This window comes from Halichondria panicea, chromosome 2, assembly GCF_963675165.1.
Source record: "Halichondria panicea chromosome 2, odHalPani1.1, whole genome shotgun sequence".
Lineage (NCBI taxonomy): Eukaryota > Metazoa > Porifera > Demospongiae > Suberitida > Halichondriidae > Halichondria > Halichondria panicea.
In genome coordinates, this window is record NC_087378.1 from 2,777,935 (window position 1) to 2,791,802 (window position 13,868).

The following is a 13,868-nucleotide window of genomic DNA, read 5'->3' on the forward strand; positions in this document are numbered from 1 at the left end:
CTTTGAGAATCCCTCTCAGTATTTAACATGAGGCAGATTCTTGGGATGTCAACTTGCATCTGTCATCAACGACTTCTTTCAGAGTTAATAATGACTTGTTCTCTCTGTTATTTTTATTGCCATAGTTTGGAGGCAACAAAAGTAGAGGCAAAGTGATGCATTCCAATGACGTAGCGTGTCACGGATAGCTTCAAATTTTCTACCGTTGCCAATCCTTTATGGAGCGCCAAAGTGGACAAAAATATCGACGATTGATAGGCCAAGATCGTGAGTACATAAATCGATCCAAAAGTGGGCGCGGTCATACATTTTTGATGATCGAAAAATATTGACGATGGATAGGCCAAGATCGTTAGTACATAATCGATCCAAAAGTGGGCGCGGTCATACATTTTTGATGATCGAAAAATATCGACGATGGATAGGCCAAGATCGTTAGTACATAATAATCGATCCAAAAGTGGGCGCGGCCATACATTTTTGATTATAATTTATATCACACGGTTGAGTCTAGTCAATCACAATAAGTCGACAGTAGTAGTGACTAGACTAGGCTTAGCCTCGAGACCAGGTGTTTTAATCTGCCTGGATTCTAGGCTAGACTAGATCTAGGCGCTAGGCTAGGGCTGCGGTGGCGCTGGGGTGATTATTACTGGCGCATGCGTGTTAGCAAATGACCACGTGTTGTGTAGCAAGTAATATGGAGGACAAGGTCAAGCAACAGGCATTAATAAGAGAACGGTTAGCCAGGCAATTTAACCCTTTCGCAACGCTGAGTCAGCACTATCGATGGCTCAACGCTGAGTCAGCACCACTCAACACTGTAGTCCAGAGGCTAATGGGATCTCTCAGATCTACTATTGTGCTGGACTTCTCTTAAATTGTGAGGTACCATTGCAATAATGTATCAGTGTGTGTCTGTCACTATTGTGTAAATAGTAGTAATAATTATATACAGTCATGTAAACAAGTTTTACACAATAAGATTATTCACTTTGAGTTTCACAAAACTGGCACACAAAACAGTCCATGTCCATAGTAGATGTATGACTCAGTGATGGATGTGCACATAATTGATGCAGCCATGCATCACAACGAGAGCATTGTACCCAATTGATATCGTTTGTGTTAGTTTTGTCTTCTTTTTTAAAACAAGCTGCACAAAATAATGGCTCTTGTTTTAGAAGTTGAGTGGTGAGAGAAGAAATTTGCTCAATGGTTGGCTTAGCTAACCCAGTTTCTGTTTTTCTTTTTTTTTTCGTTGAAAAAAATCTCAGCTGTGATTGTTGGTTGCTATTAGGTGCAATGACTCTCTTTCTGGTCAGATTTAACGCTTTGGTATTGCTTTCCATTTGGTTTACAGCATGAAGCATTGTCGATGCTGCATTTACTAGCTTGAGCGCAGCATGAAGGGCTGGCTTCATTGTGTGAGATTTGGGTACTGCTGTGATGAATCTCTTGTAACTTAGCTTGCAGCTTTTGACGTATTTTGTCAGTCTCTGATGTAATTGGCTGCTTTACCAGTGTAGAGAAGTACATTTCATCAATGTCATCTTTTTCCATAGGGACAATCTTGCCGGAGTGGTTCCCAGTGTCTCCTAAGCAGATCATGTGTACATGTTTACACACAGTGCAATGGATAGTGGCATCTAGACAGGTACACGTGTACATGTGAAAGCAGGTATTGCAGGTTGAGCAACGTAAAGGGCATTCACATTGGCTTAGAACTTTAGTTACTATATACTGCGTGTCTTGTGAGCTCTGTGAGGGTACTTTCCATTGGTTAATGCTTAGTTGCGTCTCCTTAAATCCACTTGCTTGCATTTGAATTGCTTTTTTATGCCTTTTGTTTATTTCACAGATCCTATGTGACTGTTTCCCTTTCTCCAACTTTCTGAACCGCTCGAATATCTTGTCTCTGGCTAGTTTAAGGAGGGTTGTAACCAGGTAATCAATCCGTCTATTTTGCTTGTGCTGAAGGTAAACAACTTTCAGAGTTCGATGAAAAGTCTCTAAGTGCATGTTGGTGTTCACTGTGGTGTGACACCTGTATGCATAAGCCCATTGATCTAAGCGAGTTGTATAGTGCATCTGAAAGTAAGAGAAGAACTTCTTTTGTTTTTGACTAACTTCTGTAATGAAGTGTTGGAGGCATAAACGAAATTTTGATTTATCTAGCTCTGTAAGGAGTAAACGGAGCTGATGGTAAATTTCTATTTGATCACTCCTATTGGGTACATACTCTTGGAGTGCATGACGCCAAGCTCTGTCTATATGCCATGTACAGAGTAGCTTTTTGGTTTGGTTGTCTCCAAATACAGCTCTCCATGCAGTAAAGAACTGTTCTGCGTCGTCGGACATAAACCATTGAGGAGAGATGTCCCCTGTTTTCTCTTTAACAGCCTTGAAAAATTCCACAAGAATCAAAGAGTCTTGCCGGTTTGAAATCATCCATGCAACAGGTACTCCTTCATTGTACTCGTCCAGGACGAGTAAGGTTAACAAATTAAAGTCGTACATGTTTGTACCATGAGTAGTGTCGATACACATAGTTAAAGAACCAAACTGCCTCATCATGTCCCTTTGAAATTCAGTTTGAATTCCTATAATAAAATCGTTATCACTAACATTGTCTATTTTATGACCTTGCTTTAGTCCTTGTTGCTTGAAGATTATTACTGGGTTGTGGGTTAGTGTTGACATTTCTAGTACCCATGCTGTTAAGCTAGTTAAGTCGTTGGCATGTCTCATAATGCCCTCAATGTTGTATTGATTCTTAATGTTATGCAGGTCTTGCTTCGTGACTAAGTGCTCTCTGTGTAGCTTACCAGGTACTGAGTCATAGATGTCGTCAAGAATGCGCTCTATTGGGGTACCCTGGTATAGTTTACCAGCCATCTCCATTCGCTTGGAAGTAGGTAAGCGTAAATGAGCAAGTTGGGTACTGTGGTCGTAATGAGTTGAACAATATTTTAATACCACTTTATTGGTTAATAGGTTTATCTCCGCTCTCATATGAGCAGTACATTGTTCACCAATTTTGCTCGTACCTTGAGTCTTGGTTTGCCTTACACCTTTACTCATACATGTGTACACTCCTGCCCGATTGCAATAGTAGTAATATACCTGAGTGGTTTGATATGTCTTTGGAGCACAATGCTGAATAAAGGAAGATTTGTTGGCTAATTCTTCTGCCTCCTTCCATTCCAGAAATTCATCAAAAGTATGAAAATTGGCTTCGTTCACTTCCATGTTCATATTGTGGCTCAATTGTAAATGAGCTATAAGATCAGCGATTGTCTTCAATCTACACGAAGAACATGTAAGTATAGAATAATGTAAGTAGAATACGTTTTATTATATGTTTTATTCATACCTGAATGAACATTTACTGCACGTTATTGTGCCTCCACTGAGCTGAGCTCCTTGATGGCACCTATGAATGTGCTTAGAAACACTTGGTCTGTGGGCATAACTGTTCGGGCAATGTGGGCATAGGAAACTAGATTTTTTGTTTCTGCCATTTGAGCTCACTGTGGTCTTCGTACGTATACACATTTTACTGACATTTGCTCTACTTGTTAGGTCTGCTAGTGGCCGTTTCTTGAGTGTGGCCAATGAGTTGCTCGACAATACTGGAGCCAAAGACAATTGCCGGTGAGACGATTGTGATGTATGTGAGGTAGTCGTTGGTTTTGCCTGGTGAGTAGTATTATCCCCTTTAAGAATTTTGGCACAGTGAGAGACTGGTTTCGATGTTTGGATAGATGTAGAACTCGTAGATGGTAACACACTTACTCTAGGTTCATATGGTGATGCAACCTTACTATCCATGACCTGTTTTTGTTTTGTTGGGGAGGTATCTACCTTTTGAAAAGACGCGTCTGTGGTAATTATCCGACAGTGGAGTCTCTTAGCTCTATTTGGCTCTAGGTACACAGGCTGGTATTTAAATTCAGGGGGTACATCACTCCTAAGAAGTGCATTCCGTGCGTTCATAGAGCTGTGCAGATTGTCAACGCATTATTATCACACCAACCATAATTTATATTTTCCTTACAGTAGCTTAAAATTGAGGATTTCTTCTGCCATGATCTTTCTAAATATGCACATTTGTTCCTTTTGTATAAGGAAATTATATTGATTAGTATTGTGCACTTATTGAGATATGTACCTCTTGAAAATCCCATGGCATTCCCATTGTTCGGTATAAGGCAAACTATAAAATGAATATTATGTGTTACTGAGTTCATATAATTATTATAATACTAGCTGACATTGTGAATGCATTGTACGTACAGTGCGTGATGAGCATACCTGTGATGCAAAAACTCCACAATCATATCCGTTTGTTTGCTCAGGCTGATCCTATAATACATGATTGTAGGTATTTCAGTGTGTAAGTCGTACTTTACAAAACCTTACAGTTTTATGAACATACTGCCAGTTCTCCCAATCTGGTATAGGAAGGTTTTGATCCTTATTCCTCTCTTCAAGAAAGGACCTTTTGACAAGACAACATTATGTATTCACGTACCTAGCACGGCGTAATTATGTACCGTATTGTTTGCCAGTATTTTTCCTTATTTGCTTTGTATGAATCATAGTATTCCACAAGCTTTGCCTTGATGTCAATAACCTAATACAAAAATATATTTCCACGGTTTTTTACCTCTTGTAATTTACACGTTTTATAATGATATTTTAGTACCAGTAAGGTCCAATGAATTCCCACATCGTTAATGACACATAAGAGGAGGTCCTTCTCCATTAGGTTTTCCTGTTGCAGTTGCATAATGTATAACACACCGATAGTTTTGGGCTCAGTATTACCTTTCTGTACCACCTCCTAACCCCCGAATAACCCGTTAAGCATAGCTTTGAGAAGAACTGTGATCCCAAGATAAAAACAGACTTTCCTATCTGTGAAAATTACAGTTGTAAGGATTTATCAATGCATGCATGGTCTTACAAACCTTTTGGGCTTCACTGGCTATAAGATTACCATACTCTGTCATAACCTACATGTATACAAGAATTAGTTTAATCGTTCTGACAAAATTATGATTGCGTGGACTCACAATATCTGTCAGATATGCGTTTGTGAATAAGCAACTAGCCTGACTGAGAGTCACAGGCATGGTCTGTAGTCCCTGTTCTGGACGTGATAATTCTAAGTTTTAATTGTGTTACTAAATTTATGTGTGTATATATACCTTCCAACTGATAGAAGAGCATGAAGGGGTCTTGTTGTAGAACAGTTACTGTGCTAACAACTTCCACCTGTATGGTAACAGCTTTATCATAATTGTCATTGTGTCAGCGTTGATCTTCACATCACTGTGGATGAGCTAATGCTTACCTTTGAATCATCAATGTGGAACCACTGTGTGGGGTCCTCATGGGAACAAACAAATGATGTGTAGTGGTTCACACCAAATCCAATTTCTAAGTATCTTATAGCAGCCACAAGTTTGTATCTAGCTGTCTTTTTCTCTCCACAAACTGTGAGTAGTGTACTCTATGGTTTATAGGAAATCCATTGGTGGTTTAATCATAAAGTGTAAATTGCTTGCTTACTTGAATCTGAACTTGTGGTGATCCATCACTGCACAAATTAATGTATATGTTTTAATTGACATAATCTTTTTTGCGGTACATATCACTTACTTGCTTCGGGTCTTTGAGACATGTACAGCTAGTAATCTAGGAAAGTCAATTATGCGTGCTTCTTTTATTTTCTTGCCGTTCTTACATCTATTGAAATAAAAATACATGATCCCTATTAAGTAAGTGTTTACACATGTTGTTAGTGTAGTTATCAATGTCTATGATTAGATTATTGAGCCTGCTGCCTGTGTGTCATCATTACTCAATACTCATTACTCAATGCACAGCTGTACACATGTACCTTGAGCAAAAGCGATCTACTTCCACTTTCGAAGATGTAAAATCAGTTATGAGATCCTGGCTATGGGCTTTTCTGGGACCCTTTTAATAGACAAAATGAGTATGTTGTATATAATTATGACGGTCTAATTACATGTATGTGTAGCTCAATGCACAGCTGTGGGTTTGTTTGGGAACATACGTCGCCACATTGGGGGCAGGTTACTGTATGGAGAAACCAAAGAGTCAGTCATTATGTAGTAATTGTACGAATAAAATGTGTACCAGAATCTTTTTCCATAAAAAAGTAACACTCCTTGAGCACCTTCTCTGATCTAAAAAAAACTTGTAATAATTAGCGGGCACTGTATAACACCTAAATCTTATTACCTTTGTGATGTGCTGCACAAACTGTTGATTAAAAACACAAAAAAAGCATGTGCATCGTCAGGACGTCCAGCAACAAAGCAAATATTAATGTCTGCATAAAAATATGGTGTCACCACCTACATGTTATTCTGTATAATACCTTGTAGATAGGATGGTAACATGTCCATTTCAATGAATGTCTTTTTTGCTTCCCTTTCGTATAGGTACACATCGTCAAGGTATCTCAGAAGCTCTACTGTGCACGTCTTGCCTGTATGTATGGATTCGTTGCTACGGCAGGACATTCATAGTTATAATTAATTATACGGACTATATACACAAGACTTAATAATGTCCTTATTTATTGTGTTACCTGAATTACACAGCGTGCACTCTTCTTCGTTATGATTCTCTGCAATATGCCTCATCCTATTCATAAAATGCCCATGGTTAACTAAACACTGAAACACACTGCTTGCATAGCAGGTATTTCCAGCATTCCGGATTCCTTTGGGTCTGCTAAGGTTGGACAAGTAGATACCTCTACAAGAAGGAGAAGACTTAGAACTATCTCTAGAAGGAGAAGAAGAACTGGAAGTCTTTGCACCCTTGCCTACTTTGCCTAAGCTAAGACTTAGTCTTTTAGCCATTTCAACACTATTTCACAATAGAATTTAGTGGTGCCATGCACATGCTGCGCTGTGTAATGTGCAGCAATGTCCAGCCCCACCCCCAATTTTCCTGCTGACTCAGCGTTGCAAAAGGGTTAAAATTGCCTGGCTAACCGTTCTCTTATTAACGGCTTGTGTCAAGCAGGCTATTAAGCTTCTCGCATCTATTGCTGAGAGCTCGGCTGAGAGCACTACACCCAGTACATCCACTTCATTGTCAACGCCTTCACAGCATGGTAAGTGTTAAGTGCAGCTAGCTAGCTTGAGTTTATGGAGTTCTCTGTAGATCTTTTGTACTCTGTACTATACTAAGCTATAAGTACGTACGTGCTAACATGGTGCTAATTATAAGGCACATCTTTATTGAGCTAGAGTGATGTGTGATTGTGTGAAAATAAGTATCACATTAATACCATATAAGCGTTTTTTAAAGCGCCCCTCTAAAGATGCGCCATGAAGCCTCCAAAGTAATTTTTGAAACTCCTAATGGAGCTCCACCACGTGTGAGTAATTATTTTTTGACGGTGCATTGGTAAATAGAGGTAAAATGAGCAAGCCAATCACAGAATTCTTCCTTCCACATTTGGGCCACACAGTGCCTCTTTAACGTGTGCAACGTACGCACAGGCCTGTTGGAAGAACAAGAAAACTGCTGCAGGTGCCATGCACATGCACAGTCCATTTGCAAAGCTGTTTTTTTACCTCCAATTAGAAGGCGCTCTTCTAAAGACTCGAAACTAATTTTCCAACCTCATAATAGAGCCACCTTTACCAGCGTAATTATTTTAATGTGGCGCCTTAAAAAGAGCTTATACGGTATGGCCATTGGACAAATAAATTTTGGTATAATCAAGAGTAGAATAAATTGAGAGTGGTGCTATATAATTAGTGCATACACAATCTTACTAATAATGATCCATTAGGTGTGAGGCATGGTGCCAGTGGGTCATGCAGCAGAGCCGTAGAAGCCCTTCGTTCCGTTAGGGAACGACTCCAAGAAGGAACGTCTTCCAGGGAACGACTCCAAGGGGGAACATCCGAGCAGAAGGCAAACTTTGCCCCATATGAGAGAAAGAGTTCAACGAAACACAAGAGTTGGACTGTGAAGTTAGTCTGTCTCAGCAGTACAGAAGCAAAAAAAGTACCCTGCAGTGTGTATGACCGAAATGTGCTTGTCAGTGCTGGGTTAGGAGAAAAAAAGACAGTAATCCCAGACATAGAATGCTCTGCAAAGGACTTCAACGAAATCATAATCTCATCATTCTCCAAGTTGAATGGGTGTGGAGGGTTCGAGCTGCTTCGATGTGTTCCAAATACTAAAGATCTGGAATTAATTTCACCAGTAATTGCAGCATCTCCCAAGGTACTAAAGAGCGTCATTGGCAATGGCCGGGTATTCATCCGACCCATTCAAAAAAGCTTAGATGTCAATCCTATAGCAGGAAACTCTAATGAGGTAAAATACAGAACATGCACCTTCAGCTAGTGGCTACATGTATAATTATCTATCTCTAATAGCTAAAGGAGAAGTGTTTACACTGTGACATTAAAGTGCCAGTGGTTGACCTACGTGCTCACGTTAACATTTGCAAGTGGAAGAAGTCAAGGTACTTGCCATTAATCAATTATAATTATGTATATACTGTACAGTCTGAGCCGTGGACTCGAATCAGACAGTGATTCAGACGACTTTGAAGACCCTGTTCCACCAAGAAGGCCTCCTTTGAGGTTGATACTTTACAAAAATTAATGATGATTTAACAATGTCATTAATTGCTTTACAGCTTGAAACGAGAACTTCATTGGGATAGTGATGACACTTCCCCCCCACCGAAGAAGCCAACATCAGAGCCCCTTATTTCAATTTCTTCTGAGTCTGACAATGATGTAAGTAGGAAGTGTATACATTTACTAGATTTTTGATGATATCTTTTACTACAGGTTGAACAAACCGAGCAAGAGATGATAGACCGTGCAATTTCTCTCTCTAAGAACAACAGGTAATTTACGCAAGTTGGTTGTAGTTGAGATTAAATGAATGCCTTATTCAGTTCTGAATCAATTGCAACAATAGCAGACCTTCTGAAGTCTCTCTCCAAGTATGTGACAGTGAAGAAGTGACTGTAACTGTGAGACGGGAAAATGTTCTCGACGATGCTTTACGCACCGTTAGGCGTGGTTCTTTTCCAATCGACCACACTATCATTGTAAGAAGGTACTTTACATTGGCCACTATAATTGATTGCATGTGTTACTGTAATATAGGTGGAGTTTCTTGGGGAGGCAGGTGAAGATGGGGGTGGTTTAAAACGGGAGTTTTGGTGTCTCCTGTTTAAGCAAGTGAAGTCATCTTTGTTTGAGGGGGTTGGAGATCGCCTGGTGCCAAGGCATGATGTTGTTGCACTGCAGGTTCACTATTCTTATGTATAGATTTGCCTCCATTATAATTATGCTATTCTAGAACAAGAAATTTGAACATGTTGGCAATTTGATTGCTATGGGGTTACTCCAAGGCAGCAGTGGTGTTCCATTCATTGCACCTCCGATATACGAGTACTTATGTGGCGTGAGTGCAGAATCGGTGAATGTCAGTGTGGAGGATGTTCCGGCTTACGAAGTCAAGGAATATATCTCTCAGGTGAACACCTTATCATTATTAAAAAATAATGTATAACTGCATGATTTCTTTTTAAGATCGAGGCAGCTGAATGTAATGAAAGCCTTAGACAGGCTTGTCAGAGTGATATTGACACTGCACTTGAAGCTGGGTACACCAAACCCATTGCTTCCATCACCATGTCAGAGAAACCTGGGCTTGTAAAAGCACTATTGCTCCACTTCGTTGTGTACCGAAACAAAGCAGTTCTGGACCAGTTGCGAGCTGGGCTCAACATTCTAGGGATGAGGGAGGCCATGTCCAAGTACAGTGAGATTCTAAAACCATTCTTTGTTGAAGGAATGCAACCACCTCTTTCAGCAAGTAGGTTGGCATCCCTCTTAATTTGTTTGTTACCTCCATTTTATTTTGTTCAGATATGATTAGGTCTCTGATAGGTGACGTGCATTTTTCAGAATCTGGAACTTCTGAATTAGTCAAAGAGAAAGCGTCGTATATGCTTTTTTTGGATATGTTGCATAACATACAAGGTAATAGGTAATTAGATTAAAAATCATGCTACACTAAACGGCTTCCCCCCGATTTATGCAGATGGAGGCAGCGAGTCAGGGTTGAGCCTTGGTCAGGTTCTAAACTTCTTCACTGGCAATGACTACCCACCTGTTTTGGGCTTTGATAGTCGAAACCCTGTGAGTATTCACTTCAGCTCCACTTCAAACTATCCCTTGGCCTCAACATGTGCATTGCAATTAACATTGCCAACCAAGTTTCATGATGATGAACTCCGGTTTAAAGAAAACATGGAGTATGGAATACTAAACCATGGAGGTTTTGGAATGTGCTAACACTAACATTCGTGTATTTTTCAGATATAATCAGCTATCAGTGTTTTTTCGATTCACATTCATTACTACCATGACAGTTTAATTTTGGCATCACATATGTAATCACTTTTGTGCCTCATCACTTTCGTCAAATATATGGTATATACCTTATATGATTGATTCTAATAACAAGTTAACAAAATTAATTTATTCAACATCACATGACAAAACAAATATAAACACTAAAACACTAGCTATATACAAATTAATTAATATGTAGCCAAAATTAATTTATTCAGCATCACATGACAAAACAAATATAAACACTATAACACTAGCTATATATAAATTAATTACAGTCACTGACATGCTTCAACATAAGCCCGAGTGATAATATACAAAGATATCCCAAGATCATCACAGGTTTCAAGAGGATCAACAGCATGTGCTAGCTCAATGTGCTGCTCTCTACTTATGCAATTCCTAGTCTCAGGAATAGTGACACGATCAAGATCATCAGACACAGTGACGGGACCTTCCCAGTCAATTCCAAAATATTCCTACAATAAATCACATTGTGATAACACTGAAGAAAACATTAATAACTAACACTCTAACACCCAAAACAATTACATTGTACTCTTACCAATGTATCACTTGCAACACCTTGTATAGCAGCAGCATCACCTGACCCTTGTAACAATCCTTTTGTCCACAACTGGTATGGAGTCTGATTCTTCTCAGTTCACGATGATGAGCATACGATTGGCGAAATTCATCCAAATGGCTGTTGATTCGGGGGATATATATGTAATGCAAGGAAAACAGGTCTGTATTGCACAGAGGGTCCAACAATCCATCTTCTTGTAAGGAGGAGAACACCTCGTAGTAGAGTGATATGCATCCTGTGAATAGGTCCCTCCACAACCTCTCAATTCGTTGATTGTGGACACTCCGTCCTGTAATAAAACTTTTACGTCCGGGCCCACGTTCTGGATGATCAAGCATAAACTGAGACACCAGCACATTTTCTCCTCCCTTGTCACTTCGGACTCTAGAGGGTAGACCATACTCATGAACTGCACTCAAAAAACTGTCTAAAACTGTCTCTGCCCTGTTGTTTGTGGAAGCTTTCATATATACAGGGAGTCGGGAGTAGCCGTCAATGCCTCCATGTATGACAATACGCCATTTAATGAGCCTATGATAACCGTCTATGTGCCAGAGGCTGTTTGGCATGCATACATTATATTTTCGCCGGTGGAGAACTTGCCGGAAGCGTGAAGCCACACCAATGGGATCAATTCTCTTCAGACTTTCCCTGACTCTTGCGCGCTGGATCCGAATACCTATACTCCACAAAAAGCCACTTAGTGATCGTTCTCCAGAATTAGGATGCGTCCTGATAAAATTTGTTGTAATATCATCAAGCTCAGAATCGCTCAACCCTGAGAATGTTATCTCATCTTGCATTCCGTATTGAACTATTCTTCTCCTTATTGTACGAGATGAAACGCCTAACATTTTCCCAATGGCTGTAGTTGAAAAATGAGCTTTTAGCAGCAAAATAAGGCTTTCTTCACTAATTGGTATTTGTGGTCGTCCCCTAATGTGACAACGGTGTTCATCATCAATCACCTCATTAATACACACAACTATGTTTCTCACATGTTCAACTAATATTTCTCCACATCCAAAAGGTAACAAATCTTCAGCACTCAGAATATCTCCAAGGACCATCTCAGCAGTACAAAGTGCAACAGTTAAATCACCTTCAAGTATCATCATGTTTGTTCTCGTAATAGTATCTTCAGCCTCAAGCAAGAAGTCAATCATCTCAGAAGCTGACATTCTAAGGAAAGAAATAGCCATGTGAGGAAAATGGTACCTAACAGTGAGGGTGTGTCTTTATAGACTTATTTGTGCACTTGTCAAAGTAATGCCCCACCTCCCCCCTACCGGGGATAGGTGGGGATTAGTTGGGGATTAGACTTGAAGTTGCTCCCCTACCTCAGAGGAGGTCTGACATGCACGAATCACTACAAGTTCAGTACATTGATATCATTGCGGTCACGTGATAATGTCCAGGCCAAATGCACTGAACTTGTAATGCACTGAACTTGTAGTGATTCGTGCACGCATGTCGGACCTCCTCTGTCCCTACCTAGGGGACTTAGACAGATCACCTGATGCATGCATTGGGTCAAAAAATCACATGCCATACTCATCCTTCCAACACATGCTGAGTACAGTGAGAGCAGTTTATTAATCCTAAGCAATCTCTGCCTTTTTGCTTTATAAGAGTATAGCTGTCAATATTTATATAGTGATTCTGTATTTGTTATCTTCTCGCTAGTGATAGGTCTATTCCCCACATAACCCCCATGTTGTACTAGGGGGATTAAACCAAATAACATGCCCAAAGGTAGGGGTATTATATCATGTGATTGGTCTAATCCCCACCCCCGGTAGGGGAGGGGGAATTAGATTGACAAGTTCATTAGCCTTCATTACATTGTAAAGCATTACAAAGTTTAATATTCTAGGTAGGTATATGCATACAATAGCTCACGTCCAGTTTGGGGAGGGACGTCCTTTCCCCACAATATAAATACATACGCATACACGTCATTCTGTTAGGCTACCTATGATTTTGAGAAGATCCTCAACCTTACACCATGACTCTTTTATACTTACAAGAACAAACGAACAAAGTAGAAAACGGTTGTGTTAGCCTACTAAACTAAAGATTAATAAAACAGTACCAAATAATTATAGTACCTTAATACTCTATGCCCTCCCTCAATCGAATTAATCAGCTTGGCTCACTTATCATGCTCTTGATCTTGGCAAAGAAAATAGCTGCTATTATTGTAGGTGAGAACTAGAGTAGAGACCACGCACTTTACATAGCATAGTCTCATAGAAAGGGCGTGGTCTTCAGTAGAAAGTGCTGATTTTACTAGGCCTTGAATCGAGGCTAGGCTGACACGTTCTTAGCCTCGAGACCATGCCGATTGAAATAAGACGTGGTCTCGAGGCTAACACCTTCTTGAATATCAAACATCAATGTCTACGATTGAGAGGTCGAAATCATAGACTAAATCATCACACAGGTTGCATGTAGATCGAATATCAATTGGCGCGGCATTATCAAACTATCAAAAATGTATGGGCGGCCCACTTTTGGATCGATTATGTACTAAAGATCTTGGCCTATCCATTGTAGATATTTTTCGATCATCAAAAATGTATGACCGTGCCCACTTTTGGATCGATTATGTACTCACGATCTTGGCCTATCAATTGTCGATATTTTTGTCCACTTTGGCGCTCCATAATCCTTCCCTTCCTATATCTTTGCTCAGCTTCATTGCCACCACCTCCCATTCCGAAGCTGCTCTCAAATGAGGGAATCGAGGCTATGCGTTCCCGTAAGCCACGCCTACGTTAAAATTTCGTGGAGGTCAGCTTGCCCTTGATTTGATTTTACCCCAC

General features: G+C 40.0%; 2 protein-coding genes and 2 long non-coding RNA genes across 10 annotated transcripts; 2 read left to right on the forward strand and 2 right to left on the reverse strand.

Moving 5' to 3' along the window:
- Positions 1 to 538: 538 nt before the first annotated feature.
- LOC135331887 (uncharacterized) lies at positions 539 to 10,576 on the forward strand. Its single transcript, XM_064527167.1, has 13 exons — positions 539 to 712; positions 7,066 to 7,165; positions 7,853 to 8,385; positions 8,448 to 8,536; positions 8,580 to 8,657; positions 8,714 to 8,816; positions 8,871 to 8,929; positions 9,004 to 9,136; positions 9,195 to 9,338; positions 9,391 to 9,567; positions 9,624 to 9,909; positions 9,963 to 10,076; positions 10,138 to 10,576. The coding sequence occupies exons 1-13, from the start codon at positions 674 to 676 to the stop codon at positions 10,389 to 10,391; spliced, it is 2,109 nt and encodes a 702-aa protein (XP_064383237.1). The 5' UTR covers positions 539 to 673; the 3' UTR covers positions 10,392 to 10,576.
- On the forward strand, positions 723 to 6,685 carry LOC135331966 (uncharacterized). Of its 6 annotated transcripts, none has more exons than XR_010393081.1 (7): positions 723 to 888; positions 1,566 to 1,657; positions 1,862 to 2,497; positions 2,791 to 2,918; positions 3,211 to 3,322; positions 3,586 to 3,657; positions 6,483 to 6,685. It is a non-coding gene; the product is annotated as an uncharacterized LOC135331966 (long non-coding RNA). The 6 variants fall into 6 exon arrangements; XR_010393079.1 differs by having other exon boundaries at positions 1,862 to 2,462; XR_010393080.1 differs by having other exon boundaries at positions 1,862 to 1,947; positions 2,322 to 2,918.
- LOC135331912 (uncharacterized) lies at positions 3,885 to 6,563 on the reverse strand. 2 transcript variants are annotated; one of them, XM_064527200.1, is made up of 18 exons: positions 6,419 to 6,563; positions 6,280 to 6,370; positions 6,175 to 6,224; positions 6,044 to 6,114; positions 5,912 to 5,991; positions 5,671 to 5,757; positions 5,581 to 5,608; positions 5,363 to 5,521; positions 5,217 to 5,283; positions 5,082 to 5,158; positions 4,977 to 5,021; positions 4,834 to 4,923; positions 4,712 to 4,780; positions 4,560 to 4,639; positions 4,426 to 4,504; positions 4,318 to 4,368; positions 4,175 to 4,219; positions 3,885 to 4,119 (listed from the first exon to the last, which is right to left on the reverse strand). In XM_064527200.1, the coding sequence occupies exons 1-18, from the start codon at positions 6,561 to 6,563 to the stop codon at positions 4,057 to 4,059; spliced, it is 1,377 nt and encodes a 458-aa protein (XP_064383270.1). In that variant the 3' UTR covers positions 3,885 to 4,056. The 2 variants fall into 2 exon arrangements, 1 of the variants encoding a protein (XP_064383270.1); XR_010393077.1 differs by having other exon boundaries at positions 3,926 to 4,003; positions 4,061 to 4,219.
- LOC135331976 (uncharacterized) lies at positions 10,560 to 13,653 on the reverse strand. The gene is made up of 3 exons (XR_010393098.1): positions 13,152 to 13,653; positions 11,017 to 12,222; positions 10,560 to 10,930 (listed from the first exon to the last, which is right to left on the reverse strand). It is a non-coding gene; the product is annotated as an uncharacterized LOC135331976 (long non-coding RNA).
- Positions 13,654 to 13,868: the final 215 nt, after the last annotated feature.